Source organism: Aricia agestis, chromosome Z (genome assembly GCF_905147365.1).
Source record: "Aricia agestis chromosome Z, ilAriAges1.1, whole genome shotgun sequence".
NCBI lineage: Eukaryota > Metazoa > Arthropoda > Insecta > Lepidoptera > Lycaenidae > Aricia > Aricia agestis.
In genome coordinates, this window is record NC_056428.1 from 17,795,190 (window position 1) to 17,815,473 (window position 20,284).

Genomic DNA, 20,284 nt, shown 5'->3' on the forward strand with positions numbered 1-20,284 from the left:
AGTTAGCTTGTGGCGTCGCGGCGCAGTTTATACCAATAGCTTTACTTAGAACTTCGTACGCGACTGATGTGTTCACAGTGTTGAGTATTCTGATGATATTAGATTAGGTATGTAGAATACTGAATTTTCTGGGATAACTATAATGTTCTTATATATGACCAATAAGATTAATAATTTGGAGGTTATGTTCCGAATTTGTGCTATTTATTGTTATATAGTTATGTTCATATTATGGTTTTTATGAAAACGATATCTCTTGAATTAAAAGGAAGTACATCACCGTCGGTTACATAAGCAGTTGCTATATAGTTGGGTGATTCAAGTCTCTAAATCTTATAACTTTTCTTACATCCAAATAACAATGTCAACTACGTCTATTTAAAGGCTCCTAATTACTATTTTTAGGAGTTAGCTGGCCCCTAGACGATCAATTTTACTGTGATATATCACTCTCAATATCATTGACCGTCTAGGGTACCTAGATATTGAACGCTCCCGCCTTTCAATCTTATTATCATCAAATACATAAATGGATCAATTATTGTTCAATGATATTGCGCAATAAAATTATTCGTCTAGGGGCCCCCTTACATACTGTCTATTTTAAACCTGTTGAACGCCATTACAATTATTGTATTTTTACTTTCCAGCATACCGCAAATGCCAGGCAGACGACTTCCAGTGCGGTATAGAGGGCGCGTCCGCGGGCAAGGCTGCCTCGCAGGGACCCTGCATACCGAAGGAAAAGAAATGTGATGGGTAAGAGATTCAAACTTTTTACATTTAATTTCAGCTCACCAAATCAAATAAAGGTCACTTGTCATTGAGGAAAAGTACCACCCAACCGTGATAAGTCAAAATTGTTACACATGTTATCAGTTGATAACATAATTTTGACCATAATTGGTAGCGTTTTTTGAAGGAGAGCTGTTGTGCAAGTGAATGAATCGGGTCGACTGGACTGGTATTAGGATCTCATAAATGTGAAGCGTAAACGATTCCTAAAAGTTAACTTTCAATAAAACTAACATAACCTGTTTACTGACAAGCTTAATTATTTAATTAATATATTATTAAATTTTCATCAATATAATTTGAATCTCCCCAGCTATCTAGACTGCCGCACGGGTCGTGACGAGGCGGATTGCCCGGGCCAGGCGCTGGCCTGCCGCCTCGACCAGTTCCGCTGCGCCGCCGGCGACCGCTGCATCGACGCCGCGCTCAAGTGCGACCACGCCGACAACTGCGGAGATAACTCTGATGAAGCTAACTGCAGTACGTATATCGCGTAGTATGGTTATGAAGGGAATCAAACGTGTATGTGTCACTATACTTTTAGCCTGCGGTATGGTATGCTTTGAAGCATCCAGAATCACGTGACGATTATTGTAACTTGGATACACGGTCTCGAAATTGATGGCTTTGGAATTGTATGTTGTAACCATAATATATGAAAAAAAAATCACTAAGCAGACGAAGTCATAAGTAAATAGCAAAATATGGATTGTGGAGGTGTAGCACAATTACTTCAAAATTCCTAAGGCCCAGACCACAACACTCTTGGCTAGCGCAATATTTCTGTCACTCAGCAAAATCCATACTAATATTATAAATGCGAAAGTCTGTCTGTCTGTCTGTTACCTAGTAGAGATACTTTGAGTCCCGGGAAAGGACATAGGATACTCTTTGTCCCAGAAAATGTACCGTTTCTCACGAGATAAACGAGTTTTGGCGCAACGGAGTTGCGGGCGTCATCTAGTTACTCTCTCTCACACAAAGCACAGTTATGACATGAAAATAAATCAATCAACCTATCCAGATAATATATTGCTCTAATTTATGTCTGATTCCAGATTTCCCCGCTTGCCACATTGGTCAATTCCGGTGCAACAACGCGTTATGCATCCCCGCGAGCTACCACTGCGACGGCTACCGCGACTGCGCGGACGGCAGCGACGAGGCCAACTGCACCGCCGTCGCCTGCCCCGACAACAAGTACCTGTGCCCGCGCGGCGACGCCGGCGGCAGGAAGTGCATAGAGAGGACCCTGCTGTGTGATGGGAATAGAGACTGTGATGATGGAGCTGATGAGGAGGCGGCTTGCTGTGAGTTGAACTGATTGTTGTAGCCAACTGACAATCTTTTTTACGGACGGAACTTAACCCGTAAATAAATAAGACTGTCAGTTACCTCAATTCAGCTAATCCGACTGGACTAAACCAGTGACGCTACCACAAAAAATTACCAGACAAAAAAAACACTATATACTGTGAACTATAATAATACATTATGTTGTTTCTTACATAAAGACGTAAAAAAGATTATTATAAGTGATTAAATACACTAGGCCGAAAATACGCGGCCGTAGTTCCGCATGATTAATACGATACGCCTGCAATACGCTACGCATATAACATAACGCGACGTAATTGTCATCGTTAATTTAAAATACATTGCAGGCGTGATTATGCCGAACTTCGGCCACGTATTTTCGGCCTTGTGTGTTTAGACACTAATAGTTAAATAAATCATAACATGTATTATCCACAGCAACGGCATCCTGTCCCGCTCTGGAGTGCGCGGAGAAGTGCGTGGCGTCGCCGACAGGTGGGGCGTGCGCGTGCGGCGCAGGACGCGCGCTGGCCGCGGACGGCAAGACGTGCGGTGACCGCGACGAGTGTAGGGACTGGGGCGTCTGCCACCAGCTGTGTGTTAACACGCCGGGATGTAAGTTACAAAGTTTTGGTTTATGTTAAAAATTGCATTTCTACAAATAACCGTTGACCTCAACTGACATCAACTGATCACAAAAGGAGGGACATGATAGTATTTTGTATCGTACATAACTACGTACAGTCCAACAACGACCTTGTGGCACTTGGATGGCATTATCAGGAATAGAAAATGGTCACTCAAAAAGAAATCAACGCCAGCGTTAGAACCTATAATCATCATTAATTCGATAATAAACTATACATGCCAAGCGATATTGTTGAAACCTATTTTTGTAACAATTTTGTGCTCCAACACGCGTATTTATTTGATCATATCAAGGATCTATATGAATATCATGTATCATTATAAAGTGAATCGTTAGATATGTAATATGTATAGTGTATGTATCATGTATACATACTTATACATACACGTTACTACAAATTATTAGTGTGTAGAGTGTATACTGTAAAGTAAATTAAAGTCACTTGTTCATTTTATTATGAAATGTGTCTATAAGAATATGATTAAAAATATCTTAATTTTCCAGCGTACCAATGCGCGTGCGCACCGGGCTACGTACCCGCTGGTCCAAACGGCGCACGGTGCGAGGCGCGCGGCGCCGGGGCGTGGCTTGCGCTGGCGCACGCACGCGGCGTGCTCAGACTAGACCTGCCCTCCCCAGCCCCATCCCCACAACTCAACGCTTCTGCCGCTGCTGGACTCGACTACCACTACCGACGCAACCTGCTGTTCTGGTCCGATCTGAAGACTAGAAAAGTGAGTAAACTGATTGGAAGGATTTGCCAGACCTGTTTTGTATTGAAGTTAGAAAGGCGTAGACCGATCGATCGATACGGATATTTTGCGTGTACGTAGTTTTAACAAAATTTCGAACCATATTTTAGAAATTAGTTTATGGACTCATCATCGTTTATAGTAAGTATGTATTTGTGTACGTTTAAGGGATACAGGAGCGACAAGACTTGCCATTATTTTAACTTGAGTGAAGCTACTAATTTCCCTCTCTCTCTCCGCAGATTCACTCTCAGCCGCTATCAGGGGCTGGTGTGACGGCGGGGGCGGGGGGCGTGGACGTGTCGGGGGGCGGGTCGTGGGCGCCGGTCGCGCTCGCCGTGGACTGGGTCGGAGACAAGCTGTATGTCGCTGATGCGCTAGGACAGAAGGTGGGTGGAACTCCTTAGTAAAGGGTTGAAGATTGTGGAGTCGAAAATCGAATTGGGTTAACAGGTTAATTTTAAATGGTGGCTCTCATAAATGGTGATAAAAAGGGCCAAGTTAGGGCTCTTCTATCCACTGCTATCCTAGGCCCCAAAAGAATATCTATACAAAATTTACCTAAATCGATTCAGCTGTTTAAATATAAAGAGGTAACACTGAAGAGTGGATACTGAAGTTATAAACTATAATATGACACAGCTGATTTGTGACTTGCGAGTCATCGACGTCTATCAGCAGGTCTAATACACCGTATGTTGTCAGGTGGACGTGCTTGAGCTGGACGGGCGGTGGCACGCGGTAGTGCTCGGCTCCAACCTCACCGGCCCGGCCGACATCGCGCTGGACCCCACGCTCGGTCTCATGTTCGTCGCTGATGGGAGCCAGGTGAGATAACTGCCATGCAAGATATAACTTAATCCCAACTGTCATGTATGCATGCATTATGATCTTTGAATAATCGAGATTAAGTGTTAACTTACAAAGATAATATAGTAGCTGGTGGCAACTACTGGAAGCTGAATTCGTTACTGAATTCTATATTTTAGTTTCTTTTACGATTTTTTTTATTTTATTTTTTACTTTTACCGAAACACCATTAATGCAAGTTTATTTTGCGATTTAAAAGATTGCTTCTTGTTCATTTGTTGTTTACAGATGTTGTTTTTACCCTTATAATATTTTGTTTTAGATCGTGCGAGCGAACATGGACGGCACACACATGCAGTCGATAGTGACGGAGGCAACGTACAAGGCGTCGGGCGTGGCGGTGGACACCATCGCACGCCGCGTGTTCTGGTGCGACGCGCTCCTAGACTACATCGAGACTGTTGATTATGATGGGGCACATAGAAGACTGGTGCTGCGTGGACCACAGGTAATAATGATGGAATTTAGGTGTATGAAGTACTCGAATAGACCAGAATATCAGAATGTCGCCGCTTAAGGCTTGATGCGACAGTAGCGTATTTAAGGTTCGCTACAATACTCATGTAATAATAATTAAATAACTAAATAAAAATAAATTATACAATCATCATAAGATATACTTGTAATCATGAAATAATGTAAAGTATATTATCTTAATGGTAACACATTTGTTCCTTGCAGGTGCCAAGCCCGGCCCGGCTGGCGCTGTTCGAGGACCGCGTGTACTGGTCGGACGGCACCAAGCAAGGCGTCAGCTCCGTTGACAAGTACGAGGGCTCCTCCAGCATCCAGGCCGTCTACAAGACCAAGGACCTCCGCGACCCCAAGGCCCTCACCGTCGTGCACTCCCTCAAGCAGACCTCCGTCAACAACCCGTGCGGCAACAACAACGGCGGCTGCGCGCAGATGTGCATCGTCACCGCCCTCCAGAACGGCGGCCTCGGCTACCGCTGCGCCTGCAACATCGGCCACCGGCTCGAGGCGGACTTCAGGAACTGCGACGTCATCAAGGAGTTCCTCATGTACTCCCAGCAGAGGTTCATCAAGGGCAAAGTACTCAACCCGGTCATCGAAGGGTTCAGCGAGGCGATCCTCCCGGTCGTGTCGCGGCGGGCCCGCTTCGTGGGGCTGGACTTCGACGCCCGCGACGAGCACATCTACTACTCGGACGTGCTGCAGGACGTCATCTACCGTGTGCACCGAAACGGCACGACCAAGGAGATCGTCCTGGCCTCGCAGAACGAGGGCGTTGAGGGTCTGGCAGTCGACTGGGCGTCCAAGAACCTGTACTACATAGACTCCAGAAAGGGTACGCTGAACGTCCTATCGACGCGAAACGTGACGTACAAGCGGACGCTGCTGAAGGACCTGAAGCGGCCGCGCGCCATCGTGGTGCATCCCAACAAGGGCTACATATTCTTCTCGGAGTGGGACCGGCCGGCCAACATCAGCCGCGCCAACACGGACGGCACGGGGCTGCTGGTGTTCGCCAACGTGACGCTGGGCTGGCCCAACGGCCTGTCCATCGACTTTGCTGCCGACCGCCTGTACTGGTGCGACGCGCTGCTCGACCACGTGCAGCACGCGCGGCTCGACGGCACCGACGTCCAGACGGTCAACTCGCGCCTCATCCGGCACCCGTTCTCGATCGTCATCCACGGCGACTTCATGTACATCACGGACTGGCGACTGGACGCGATCGTGCGGCTGCACAAGCTGACGGGCGAGCAGGAGGACATCGTGGTGCGTGAGCCGCAGACGAACCGCCTGTACGGCGTGAAGGTGTACAGCGAGGCGGTGCAGCGCGTGGACCCGATGCAGCCGTGTGCGCGCGACAACGGCAACTGCCAGAAGTTCTGCTTCGCCGTGCCGCGCAACGCCACGGAGCTGCTGACGGTGCGGTGTGGCTGTCCGTATGGCGAGAAGCTCGGCCCGGACGGCACTTCCTGTATCCCGGACCCCGGCGCCGAGCCACCCGTGCAGGCCTGCCCCAACTCCTGGGACTTCACCTGCAACAACCAGCGCTGCATACCCAAGAGCTGGGTGTGCGACGGCGACGACGACTGCCTCGACAACAGCGACGAGGAACAAAACTGTACTAGTAAGTTACATTGATATGGTCAAAGATCCTAGAGCGATGGGACACAACTTATTTTCACATGGATGAAACCTTATGGTTTACGGACGGTAGTTTGACGTGACAAACGTCATCTTTTTAATGCTTCCAGCCCGTAGTATCGAGTTATTACTTATTGGACGTTGTCACGTCAAAAAGGCCAAGTAAATTAACGTATACGTATCCATAACAGAGACAACATGCGGCGCATCGGAGTTTATGTGCAAGTCGGGTCGGTGCATACCGGCGACGTTCAAGTGCGACAGCGAGAACGACTGCGGCGACTTCTCGGACGAGGCGGGCTGCGCGAACGTCACGTGCGGCGCGGCGCAGTTCCGCTGCGACAACGGCCGCTGCGTCCCCGCGTCGTGGCGCTGCGACAGCGAGAACGACTGCGGCGACAACTCCGACGAGGGCTCGCACTGTGCGGAGAAGACTTGCGCTTACTTCCAGGTATTTACTTCTAACATAAATTTAGTTGTTATTTACATCGAAACTAGACACTGAATGCTATGCTTATCTTATCTTAATTACTTCTTTTTTTTAGTTTAGAATGTATACCTAGCTTAAACTTGTGTTCTGTTTAGTTTTTATTCTTTGCCAAAATCTGTGTTCCCTATCTCAGCTAAAATTTTAGTTGAGCTCGTCCTCGTATGTTGTTATAACAAACGACAATGAACAATTATTATAAAGAGTAGTGCAAAAACCTTAAGAATAAGAATAATAATAAGAACGTTTATTTGCAATTTGCAACTTGCTACTTAAATTTTATATAATCGACATTAATAAACATTACGTATAATAGTTCACGTGTCCGCGCACGGGTCACTGCATACCGGCGTCGTGGGTGTGTGACGGCGACGACGACTGCTTCGACAAGCAGGACGAGGCCGACTGCCCGCCTGTCTCCTGCCTCGCCAGCCAGTTCAAGTGCGCTGACCTCAAGCAATGTGTACAGGTATATGAAGATCATAATTCAAGTATCATACAATGAACGTGATTTAGACCCAGTTTCATCAAGCAATGTTAAATGAATAATGGCTTGTTAAACCAGTTAATGGTCTGTTAGAGCTATCGAGCGTTCCACCATGCCCTAATGTCATGTTAAATCACCTAACACGGTGTTAAATTTAATTCCTGCTATGGAGGTCCGTTAAATATTTAACAGGCTGCTATATGAGTCAAAATAACAACTTTCAAAGACAATAATATGCAATATCAATTAAAGAATTTGTTTTGACTTTTGAGTCTTTCCGCCATGTTTCCGCTACGTCCTTATTATTATTTATTTTCATAGTTATGAATAATTATTTATTTTCACTTTGCCAAAAATTCAGCCTTCGGATTTTCCTTGACATTGCAAATATACTAACTTACAGTATCAAAATTACCAAACCGAAATATGTAATTAATAGTTTGTATTATGATTCATGTTTTCAGCTTTGACAGATAATAATTATTAACCTGGTAAATTTAGAAGAACTATTATAGCGTAACAAATGTAAGCGATCAGTGATATTTTAATTTGGTCGCATTATCTACTATTATAGCTCCCACACCGGTTTCGGTGACGGTGGCCGGTTTCATTGAAAGCAGGCCAGCTACGCAGGAGTAATTTTATAGTGCCCAAGTGTGTGCGCAGTACACAAGAGCACTCTCTATTCCTTTACTCTCATAACCCTGTGGGACGGCAGACCGACATGACCGGCGAGAGATCAGGCGCAGGACCGAATTTTTACATGCCCATCCGACGCATGGATCATCTTACTTGTCAGACAATCAGGTGACCAGCCTGCATTGTCCTAACCAAACTTGGAAATAACATCGATGGCCTCAACGAATAAACGTGCAAGAGCTCTTACCCAAAAAAATTTTTTTTTTATTTTTCGTTTGCATGGCCTATGATACACCTATGTAATTTTTTTGGAATTTTTTTTGACTTAAAATAACGATTTTATAGCAATGTAGACCTTTATTGTACGGAAAAAATAGTAACATATATCACATTAATAATAAAACATGCGCTTATTGCAGATTATTTGTTTATTTGAGTTCACCAGAATAAACGTGTTAAAACAATCTGGCGCACGTGTCTATCCTTTCCTTTGGGTTATAACTCTTGCACGATTATTCTTGTAAAAATGCAAGCGACTTCTATGAGTAACGTCTCATTGCAGATGGCGAAACTTTGAATATAATAATCACAGCTATTCTATTATCTTTTACTAATTTCTCTTGCCTTTTCTGTTTTCTTAAAGGTTATTGAAGAGCTATTGTAAAGTATATCAGAAGGGCTGCTGGTGAGTCGCCGGTCTTTTTAAGAGATAATACGCTCTCTTCTTGAAGGTTTGCAGGTCGTATAGGTCTGGAAATACTGCTGGTGATAGTGTATTCCAAATTTTACAGCGCGCGGCAGAAAGTTTAAGTTGAGGATGGTATATTTCCGAATAATGCCTCAGAGCACTCCCCGTGATACAACCGATTGAGGATGCAGAGTGAAGCTATTTACATCTCGGCGTAATTCCAAGGGATTCAGCTTGTTTGAAACATTATGGCAGTCAACAATTCGAGCGGTCCTTCGTTGAATATGATCCAAAGGGATTCGTTGGTATTTTGGGGTCCCTGCCCAGGGATGATAACAGTATTTCATATGAAGCCGAACCTGCATCTTGTAGAGTTGCATTGGTCCAGACTGAAACACTGTGATCGCCTGTTAAGAACAAAGGTTTTTTCGAGGCTAACTTGGCATCACCCTCTAGATGATATCGGAACTGGACTTCGCTCGACATGTTTACGCCAAGTATTTCAATGCTGGGAGGGGATTGTTAAACAGGTGCCCTGAAAACGAGGATATACGACCATTGGTGACTTTTTTGTTGTGAACGGGCAGAATTGGCGGGGTTGAATTGGACTAAGTGTCATCTACCCCATCCAGAGACTTTCTCCTGTGAATTCTCTATTTGAGATATAAGTTCGTTTCGACTGTCAATGACATTTAACCGAGAATAATGGTGGAAGCCATATCAATAAATGCCGTTGGTCTGCAGCATGTCATTGATCTGCCAAAAAACTTGTGACCTACTTGCATAAATTCTCGGGAAGCCCATATTATTATGATGGAAGCTTTGATAGCAGCGCTTTAAGCCAAACCCGATCAAAGGCCTTCACAGTATCCAAATTAACAGCCAATGCCTCTCCTCTCCACACAATCACCTGAGCCCAACGATGAGTTTGGTACACCAAGAGATAACCAGCCAAGCGATCCTTTTGGAACCCATACTATATTTTGTCGTGTTTGTCGCTTAATAATGTCTGGCCGCCCAAGTATCGAAAGAACTGATAATGGATTCCATTGTCTTTGAGAAGACGGAGGCTTTAGAAGCGTTGGTCTGTATTTTGAAGGATTTGAGCGATTACCTTTTTTGGGGATCGGGTACACTAAGGCTATCATCTAAGAAGCCGGGATAATGGCAGAAGAGTAGGAGAACCGAAAACGACATTTTAAGACCGGAGCCAACTCTAAAGCACACTTTTTCAACACAATAGGAGGGATGGAGGGATTCCGTCAGGCCTACTCAACTTTTGGATATCAAGGGCATGCCGGGCTATTCACTTTCTAGCGCTGATGTAACCTAATATCCGACATGATGCCCCTGCATTGTGGTATGGTCGGCGGTTTTTATCCCAAGGTCATCAAGGGTCAAGTTTGACGTTTTACGTCTTTGTATTTTGTGTCGTGGGCCAACGATCCATTTCCTACTTGTAGGGATGGTAGAATGGCTTTCAAAAATATCCTTCAATAGCTTAGGCCAGAGACCAGAATTTACGGGTTCCCAAAGGAAGGCACTCGAGTCTCTTACCAATACTATTGACGTGCTGTTTCTTTGCCCGAGTGATCTCTCTCTCTAAGGATCTATAGGCAAGATTGTACTCCATTTTATATGTATGTATCCACGCATATGCGCGAGGGAGGTTAATATTTATCAACAACAACAACAATAGGTCAACAATATTTTTTTACTGAACCGTCAACAAGAAAATATTAGCTAACTGGACGTTCCACGCGGCCTTGCCCGCACAAATGAGAAATTTTACGGAAACCGTACATTTTCTCGCAAAAAATAGCCTACGTTCTTTCACTTCATGGTCTACTCTACATCTGTGCCAAATAACTTAAAAATTCATCCATTAGTTCGCGAGATAAGCGCCTTCAAATAGTTTTCCCCGTTTTTTTCACGTTTTCCTATGTTTCTGCGCTTCTACTAGTCTTAGAGTGATAATTTATAGTCTGTAGTCTTCCTCAATAAATGAGCCATCTAACAACGAAATAATTTTTCAAATCGGACCAGTAGTTCCTGAGATTAGCGCGTTCAAACAAACAAACTCTTCCACTTCATAATATTAGTATAGATTTACATTTTATACCATGCACTTATAAGGTCGTGTTACATAAATAATAAGTCGATCTTCTTAACACTAATATACGGGCTTTTATCTTTAGAAACATGGAAAAGCAACAAAATATACAAGAATAAGCGTGTAAATGACCAGAGCATGGCTCAGGGGAATAAAAATATATGTGGAATAACCATGCAACATTTCACTGCACTTGTTAAAACTTCATTTATGACACGAATAAACGTGCATTGATACAATAGTGTTAACAAGTCACATATTACTCACTAGAATAATAATTTAACATGGTTTTTCTTAAATATGCGGTAGACCGATAATATTTGATTAATAATAAATATATGAGCTGAAAGATAATTTTTTTACCTTTAATTTGGTTTTACATTATATTTGTCTATTTATTATGTAGTCAAAGTTATATGGTTCCAAACGTTTTTTTGCCTTTCTGAAAAGTTGTCTTTTTTCGATTGCACGTTTATTCGTTGGGGCCATCGACATGTTTCCAACACGGGAATCGAATCCACGACCTCCGAGTCAAGAGCCGCGCTCTGTACCACTAGACCACGGAGGCGTCAAACTACTATTATACTACTATGGAAGAAAGTGACACATTGCAGCAAACATGTCGTATTAATCTTGTACATTGCAATTTCGTCGCCTTATAACAAGAATGAACGAATTGATAGTTGTTCACTTTGTTCACTTAACGTTGCATTTACTAATCCGCTGTTAAATTTTTACTGTGGGACATAAGTATTTTAACAGTCTGTTTAATTTTCCAAGATCCGTTAAGTAATGCCTTGTTAGGATTTAACAAACAGAGGTTGGTGAAATTGGGTCTTAGTTTGTTAGAAAGTGATTATTAGATGAAATTCAGTACCTACATATTTTTATTATTATACTTACTTAAATAAAATTATTTTATCGTAAGAGATATTATATGTTAATTTTTTTAATAAACCTTTGAAATGAGTTATGTTCATTACATTTAATATGATGTGCAGGAAGCATACAAGTGCGACGGCATCCCGGACTGCAACGACGGGTCGGACGAGGCGGGCTGCCCGTCGCTCGCGCCGCATGCCTGCGCCGCCGACAGACAGTTCCAGTGCGCCGCTTCGGGACTCTGTATACCACGGACATGGTATGTGACAGATACTCACCACGTACTTTGACCAATTGGTACTTTTGTTTCACTCGGACACAAGTTATATAATATCGCTTTCTTATATAAACGAAATAGCAATCATTCGTGCACAAGGGTAAGGTATAATTTGATAACATGTGCCTGCTTTGGGCCTATGAATAATAAAAACTGAGGAAAAGTAACTCCGTCAAAAAACATGTTCCACAATACTTGTCAAAAAAGTGTACCTTAGGTACACATTTCAATACATTTGCAATATTTAGGTGATCTTGAGCGGTACTAGGCGGACGTTACATGATAGATCAAAAGGAACCAAAAGAGGATGGGCAAAAATGTATGGAACCTGGGACCATCCATCAATGGCATTGAAATATGTGTCATCGGATAGGTCTCTTGAATTGAAACAACAATTGCTAAGATACATTTGTTATTACAGCTGTCCGTTCCGAGTTATGAGACTTGTAAGTTCAAATAAAAAGGATACGTTTACACAAGGCTAGCCAAGCTACTTGATTACCTAAGCTATTTTAATAGCTTCTTTTCTCTGAAAGTCTGCCCTCCTGTTATTTAAGCACTTGCTTTTTACATAATTGTAGCTAGGATGTTTGTGTTTGTTCACTTTGTGACGTATATGATCTTGTGCGTATGTGACAGTGGTTTATAATAGCTGCAGCTATTTAAAAATTGACGAACACGTAAGGCAGCGCTCTATTAAAATATTTTGGTCGTAGCAGCTTTAAATCTCGTTTAAGGCGGTCGTTCACCACTTCCACTACCCAGCGGCATACTGTAAGGACCGCGGTACACCGGAATGGCAGCGGCGAGGCGAGCACTTTCAGTGTCATATGATTTTAAACTTTATCTACATTATTGTAATACACAGTATCGCTTGAGACGGAGACCGCCCGTGGCCGCTCGTGGCCGCTGGCGGCCGCCGGCGGCCGCGATTTCTCGAGCGATACTATGTATTGCCAATAATGAAGATAAAAAGATAAAGTTTAAAATCATGTGACACTGAAAGTGCTCGCCTCGCCACTGCCATTCAGGTGTGGCGCGGCCCTTACAGCTCGAGCTTTACTTGCCTGTTCTGTAGCAAGCTGTGTCTCTCTACGGTCTTTATATGGTGGTACGGACCACTCATAACAGTAAGTTTCGATATACTCCAATCTATCCCCAAACCCACGGTCCAAGAAAAACACGTCATATCCTTGAATTAAAACATGAAATGTGTTTTCATCGTCACTCACAGACATCATATGTCTTGAATTATTTGCGTGTCAGTTTTCGTGTCAACAAGTGTATTTCTTAAGTTTAGAATATATTTTTCTTAAGCGATAAAAAGTCTTATTACTCCAAATGGACAGTTGTTACAGCAAGGAGGTCAAAGTGATTGTTGTTCCTATCCAGTGATATGTACCTTTTTGCTATTGGAGGATGGTCCCAATCTGCCCAATGTCTTTTAAAATGGTAATAGTATGGGAGTTACGATTCCTTAGTTTTTATTTCGTAGCTTTGGGCACACACAAAATTGCTTTTGTGTTCCTATGGAAACGAACAATAAATATAATTGTGCTAGTTAAAGAAACAGTAATTTTATGTGCTTTTATGACCAGACTTTGCTTTTATGTTTTTTTTTCCAATGGTCATAAGTTAACATGTTCACAGTTCAACTTTTAAGTAAGTATTAATATACCCTAAACAGCCAAATTTCATTTGTTTTCCAGGTACTGCGACGGTACGCCCGACTGCGAGGACCTGTCAGACGAGCCGGCGACGTGCGGGAGCGCAGCGTGCGGCGCGGGCCAGGTGCGGTGCGACAACGGGCGCTGCGTGTACCGCGCCGCCGTGTGCGACGGCCGCGACGACTGCGGTGACGGCTCCGACGAGGGAACGCAGCACGCGTGCACGCCACCGCCGTTCCGGTACGTTTATCAAAATACTGATATTAGGTACTTAGAGTCCCGACATAGAACTGCGAATTCGTATCGCATCGCAAATATCTGCAAGAAAACTTATAATAAAAATGACATTGCGATGCGAATTCAGTTATTTGCAAAAAAACTCATAATAAAAATGACATTGCGATGCGAATTCAGTTATGTGCAAGAAAACTCATAATAAAAATGACATTGCGATGCGAATTCAGTTATGTGCAAGAAAAGTCATAATAAAAATGACATTGTGATGCGAATTCAGTTATGTGCAAGAAAACTCATAATAAAAATGACATTGCGATGCGAATTCAGTTATGTGCAAGAAAACTCATAATAAAAATGAAATTGCGATGCGAATTCAGTTATGTGCAAGAAAACTCATAATAAAAATGACATTGCGATGCGAATTCAGTTATGTGCAAGAAAACTCATAATAAAAATGACATTGCGATGCGAATTCAGTTATGTGCAAGAAAACTCATAATAAAAATGACATTGCGATGCGAATTCAGTTCTGTGCAAGACAACTCATAATAAAAATGACTTTGCGATGCGAATTCAGTTATGTGCAAGAAAACTCATTATAAAAATGACATTGCGATGCGAATTCAGTTATGTGCAAGAAAACTCATAATAAAAATGACTTTGCGATGCGAATTCAGTTATGTGCAAGAAAACTCATTATAAAAATGACATTGCGATGCGAATTCAGTTATGTGCACGAAAACTCATAATAAAAATGACATTGCGATGTGAATTCAGTAATGTGCAAGAAAACTCATAATAAAAATGACATTGCGATGCGAATTCAGTTATGTACAAGAAAACTCATAATAAAAATGACATTGCGATGCGAATTCAGTTATGTGCAAGAAAACTCATAATAAAAATGACATTGCGATGTGAATTCAGTTATGTGCAAGAAAACTCATAATAAAAACGACATTGCGATGCGAATTTAGTTATGTGCAAGAAAACTCATAATAAAAATGACATTGCGATGCGAATTCAGTTATGTGCAAGAAAACTCGTAATAAAAATGACATTGCGATGCGAATTCAGTTATGTGCAAGAAACCTCATAATAAAAATGACATTGCGATGCGAATTCAGTTATGTGCAAGAAAACTCATAATAAAAATGACATTGCGATGCGAATTCAGTTATGTGCAAGAAAACTCATAATAAAAAATGACATTGCGATGCGAATTCAGTTATGTGCACGAAAACTGATAATAAAAATGACATTGCGATGTAAATTCAGTTATGTGCAAGAAAACTCATAATAAAAATGACATTGCGATGCGAATTCAGTTCTGTGCAAGAAAACTCATAATAAAAATGACATTGCGATGCGAATTCAGTTATGTGCAAGAAAACTCATAATAAAAATGACATTGCGATGCGAATTCAGTTATGTGCAAGAAAACTCATAATAAAAATGACATTGCGATGCGAATTCAGTTATGTGCAAGAAAACTCATAATAAAAATGACATTGCGATGCGAATTCAGTTATGTGCAAGAAAACTCATAATAAAAATGATATTGCGATGCGAATTCAGTTATGTGCAAAAAAACTCATAATAAAAATGACATTGCGATGCGGATTCAGTTTCTAAATTTGTATGGATTTGACAGATTTCAATTGCGCCAGACGTCTTGCGAATCTGTCAAATCCATACAAATTTAGAAATGCATCTACGCGTCGCGTTGCGGTCCGAATCAACCCGGGTCAATTCAGACCGCATCGTGACGAGGCGAGGCGAGGCGAGACGCGTAATATCATGACGCTCCTTGCCTCTCCTCGTATATTTTAGTATATAACTTATCGACGTCTAGCTTCATCAGGCGTATGTGGCGCTGCTAGACGCGTTTAATGATTCGATACGTTGCGTTGGCTACATTCCGAATTAACAGTTACTCAGCTGTCAGTTCACTCAAAATTTTGTAAATGGCGCCTTATAATAATAATAATAAAATAATAATAATTGATTATGGTGTGTTTTACGTATTTAAAAATGTTTTACATTTGTATAATAAATATTCTTCTCTAAAACAAGTTGCAAATATTCGCATTTGCAACTTGTTTTAGATGTGTCATGCTGGTATTATTATGGCATATCTATACTTGTATGGGTTCGAAGTCAGAAGTCATGATTTATGTACCTACTCATGTGGTCTCATGGGTTTTGGATAAAGTATTCGCAATCGGTTTGTATAATTGGTATCATAACGTCCCCGGGACTAATGACTCACCTAATGCACAAAACCTTGCCAACTAACCAACTAGAACAACTATACCTAAAACAAGCGGAAAAAATGGATCTCATACTACAGCAAATGAGAACCTTAATGGGGCTTCTCACAACACTTGTCAACACCTTGACAAAATGATTGACACACTCAAGATAGCAACTTGGAACACCAATGGTCTATCCCATTGAGGTAGTATAGACTGGATAGAGCCTTATATCGGTGTATAAGCGTCAAAAGCGTGTAATGTTATGTCCCACTTACTAGGACATAACAAAGGAGTCGGTCTGCATATTTCATGTAATAAAAATGTTAATAAAGGTTTTTAGTGAACATTTAATGCAAGATATTGTTGAGTTTTGTGGTTCCGCTAAATAATAAACCATAAGAATGGCCATAGAATGCCTCAAACACGTGGATTAAATACGTAAGTTTTGAACAACGTTTTTTGGGCTTTACAATCGGTATTTTTGTAAGCTAAAAAGATAATTTACTAGTTTATTAATCCCTTATTCGTGTTATTTAAGGCATTAGTGCTAAAAATGTCACATCAATTAATAATTTGGCTATAAAAATTGCATAGCTTTTTACGTGTGTTTACGGATTCTCATCACTTGAACTATAGTTAATCGATATCATGAACTAATTGACTTTCTTTCTTGTATCATAATGTGCTTCGAAATAATCGACAAATAGAAATATTCAAGAAAATAAACGCACACTACTTGTATGAAAATAAGCACAAAATGGCCACGCGATGACGGGCTAAGACTACATCTTCATCATACTTTATCTATGGTCTATCCCCAAACAAAGAATAAGTTGAAATCTTTATCAAATATCATGGCCTAGACATATTATTAGTATCTGAGACTCATTTTACATCTAATAACAAAATAAAAATAAAAAATTACAACATATTTACTGCAAATCATCCGGACGGCACGGCACATGGAGGAACCAGATGTATTAGTAAGATCTCATTAGAACACCATGAAATGCCGACATTTCAAACAGAACACACACAAGCAACCACGGTAAAAATTTACACAAAAAATGGAAACTTTAATGTGACTTCAATTTATTGCCCACCTAAACATAAAATTACCGAAAGGCAATTTACGGAGTTCTTTGAAAAACTAGAGACTCGCTTTATAGTTGGAGGTGACTGGAACTCCAAACATGTACACTAGGGTTCCAGATTAGCTATCACAAGAGGTAGGGAGCTCAAGAAGTGCTTGGAGATACACAAAATAAACGCGATTACTCCAGCCGAACCGACGCACTGGCCTACTGACCCTAATAGGCTACCAGACATTATAGACTTTTTTGTGATGAAAGGACTAGCTCGATTATTTCATAAAGTAGAGACATGCCTTGACGGTTCTTGGCATGTCGCTACTTTATGAAATAATTGATTTATGATTCAGGCACGTGGTTAGCCACGTGCCTGTAATCCTTACAGTGAGCTCGTCTGTGCTATACACACAAAAGTCGTCAAAATTATACAGGAAGATGACTGACTGGGACAAGTTTAGACGAATTGTAGACGATCACTTAAGATTAAAAGTAGCTTTAAAAACCGAAGAAGATATAGAAGACGCAGCTAAAAAACTCACCGAGGTAATCCAAGAGGCATGCTGGAGTAGCACCCCCCCTGTTACAAATAATAGGCCTAGGCAAAAACTAGGCTAAACTGGCTATTAACAACAAACTGCTTATATATAAATCAATTATTAAGCCAATCTGGACCTACGGCCTACAACTATGGGGCTCAGCAAGTGCCTCAAATATAAGCATAATCCAAAGAGCTCAAAATTGTATACTTAAACAGATGTGCAACGATCCATGGTTCATTAAAAACTCAGAAGTACACGAATTCTTAGGCCTTCAGACAGTGAAAGAGGAAATTAAAATGCTCAGCACAAAGTACAAACTTCGGCTAAAAAACCACTCAAACCAGCTGGCCCAAATGCTCTTACACAGAGATACTACTAATCGCCTTGAAAGGCGAAATATCCTGGACTTAGACACACTGGATTAAGATCCAAAATAATCAATATACAGATGTGCCCAATGGGGAACAATCTCCGCCTGCCACAATTCGTTAAACTCATTTGCTCATAATCTGAAAGTCTGATCGCATGATTTTGGAGAGAACAAAAAAAAGTATCACAATTTCATTTACTTTTGTGATATTATATCTGGAAACTGCACCCGTTTTAAACTATTTTTTAGGAAATATGATAAAATAAAAATGTTCAAATATTACCGATTTTTTTATTTTAAGATATGGATAAATGTCTACAAAATTTGGAATACGGGTTGTTTTCAGATATAAAATGTTAATAAATAGCAAAATCTATTAAAACAAACCCGAGGTGCAGAAAATTTCCTATTTTCTGCACCTATATTCTAGACGTGGGAGAGCCATGCTTCGGCACGAATGGGCCGGCTCGACCGCAGAAATACCACGTTCTCACAGAAAACCGGCATGAAACAGCGCTTGCGCTGTGTTTCGCCGAGTGAGTGAGTTTCCTTCGCCGGAGGCCCAATCCCTTACCCTGTTCCCTTCCCTACCCTCCCCTATTCCCTTCCCATCCCATCCTTACCCTCCTCTATTACCCTGTTCCCTCTTAAAAGGCCGGCAACGCACCTGCAGCTCTTCTGATGCTGCGAGTGTCCATGGGCGACGGAAATTGCTTTCCATCAGGTGACCCGTTTGCTCGTTTGCCCCCTTATTTCATTAAAAAAAATTGTCACCTTTACTAGATTACGTAAATTCAATGTAAAATTGTGTTATTAGAAATTTTATTTGATTAAATGGGATAGTAAATCTAAATTTAATTTGTTTTTAAAATAACTGTCTATTTTTATAACATTTTAAACTTTCGCGTTGCATTATAATTAAACTTTTTAATTTAGCTTTAAAATTTAGCAGTCCCCTCGTGACCACGGCCGTTGCAACACGGCCGAAACGTCGAGAAAAAGTATGTACTCGTAGTAGCATTACTACTTAAATAAGTCGCGTTAAGTCCCGATTAAAAAGTTTAACTGTCTATTTTTAACAGTAAAATCTTAAAATATAGGCAGTAATGTTTCCTTTACGTTACTATTCGGCCACAACTCTTTCTCATCTTTACAATATTGAGTCGATTTTATCTTGTATATTTATTTTATACATATATAATGCAAAAACGAAGTATTTATTTTTGTCTTCATCACAAAAACATAATAATATCCTAATAAAATATTTAAAAACCAAAGAAATATGAAAACTTTATAAATGGCTTTATGTTTCTATAATAATTGTACTCATAGTGAAATTTTTGAAAAGCTGTAAGTTTTCTGAATAAAATAAAATAAATAAAAAATAAATAAAATATGCGCCCGCTTTTATGGGACAGTAACCAAAATATAATTCTGGTAACAAAATAGGATTTCTTAAACCTAGTCTACACAGTAGTACAAATTAAAATATCTGTTATATTCAAGAGTATAATTTCTCTGTTTCTTTACGATCCTTAATTTTATTTTTGTTGGTTGATAAATCAGTATCTGAAACAAAATATTGTTTGTCTAATCTTATTACATAATAATCAAAAATATCAATGTTGCTTAAAATTACATGCCAAAACAAGATGAGCAAATAATAGAATCTTTAAAAGCTTGGCTACGACTCATGTAATTTTCATAATTATTATAATAAAAATCACATAGTCAACACTCTGCCTTACAATTTCCTATTTTGTTACCTTCTTTTCCTTAGATACGTTACCACTCAAAAGTAACAAAAAAGGAAGTAACGAATAAAGTTAAATAAACTTTTCAACTTGTATACGCGTACAACTAAAACTAATACTCGTTTATGATTCGACTTACGAAATCAAAATTGGGAGCTTTAATGGATCTTAGGGAGAAATAATAATAATATTAGAGCTTACCTGCGTTTCTTGGGTAACAAAGACTGGACATTTTCTGGACCACTACGCTAATAGACAACCTTCTGTTCGCGCACGTGGAACGTAAAAGAAATA

At 40.8% G+C, this 20,284-nt stretch overlaps 1 protein-coding gene across 2 annotated transcripts in view; it reads left to right on the forward strand.

Moving 5' to 3' along the window:
* Window positions 1–20,284, forward strand: part of LOC121738431 (low-density lipoprotein receptor-related protein 2) — a 163,974-nt gene that overhangs the window by 117,860 nt on the left and 25,830 nt on the right. For both annotated transcript variants that reach the window (XM_042130470.1, XM_042130471.1), the window contains 13 exons: window positions 651–759; window positions 1,109–1,275; window positions 1,854–2,105; window positions 2,551–2,727; window positions 3,266–3,495; window positions 3,756–3,902; window positions 4,219–4,341; window positions 4,646–4,831; window positions 5,065–6,484; window positions 6,693–6,952; window positions 7,305–7,457; window positions 11,917–12,056; window positions 13,784–13,981. In XM_042130470.1, the coding sequence (XP_041986404.1) occupies window positions 651–759; window positions 1,109–1,275; window positions 1,854–2,105; window positions 2,551–2,727; window positions 3,266–3,495; window positions 3,756–3,902; window positions 4,219–4,341; window positions 4,646–4,831; window positions 5,065–6,484; window positions 6,693–6,952; window positions 7,305–7,457; window positions 11,917–12,056; window positions 13,784–13,981 (3,562 nt within the window). The remainder of the gene's footprint in view (window positions 1–650; window positions 760–1,108; window positions 1,276–1,853; window positions 2,106–2,550; window positions 2,728–3,265; window positions 3,496–3,755; window positions 3,903–4,218; window positions 4,342–4,645; window positions 4,832–5,064; window positions 6,485–6,692; window positions 6,953–7,304; window positions 7,458–11,916; window positions 12,057–13,783; window positions 13,982–20,284) is intronic.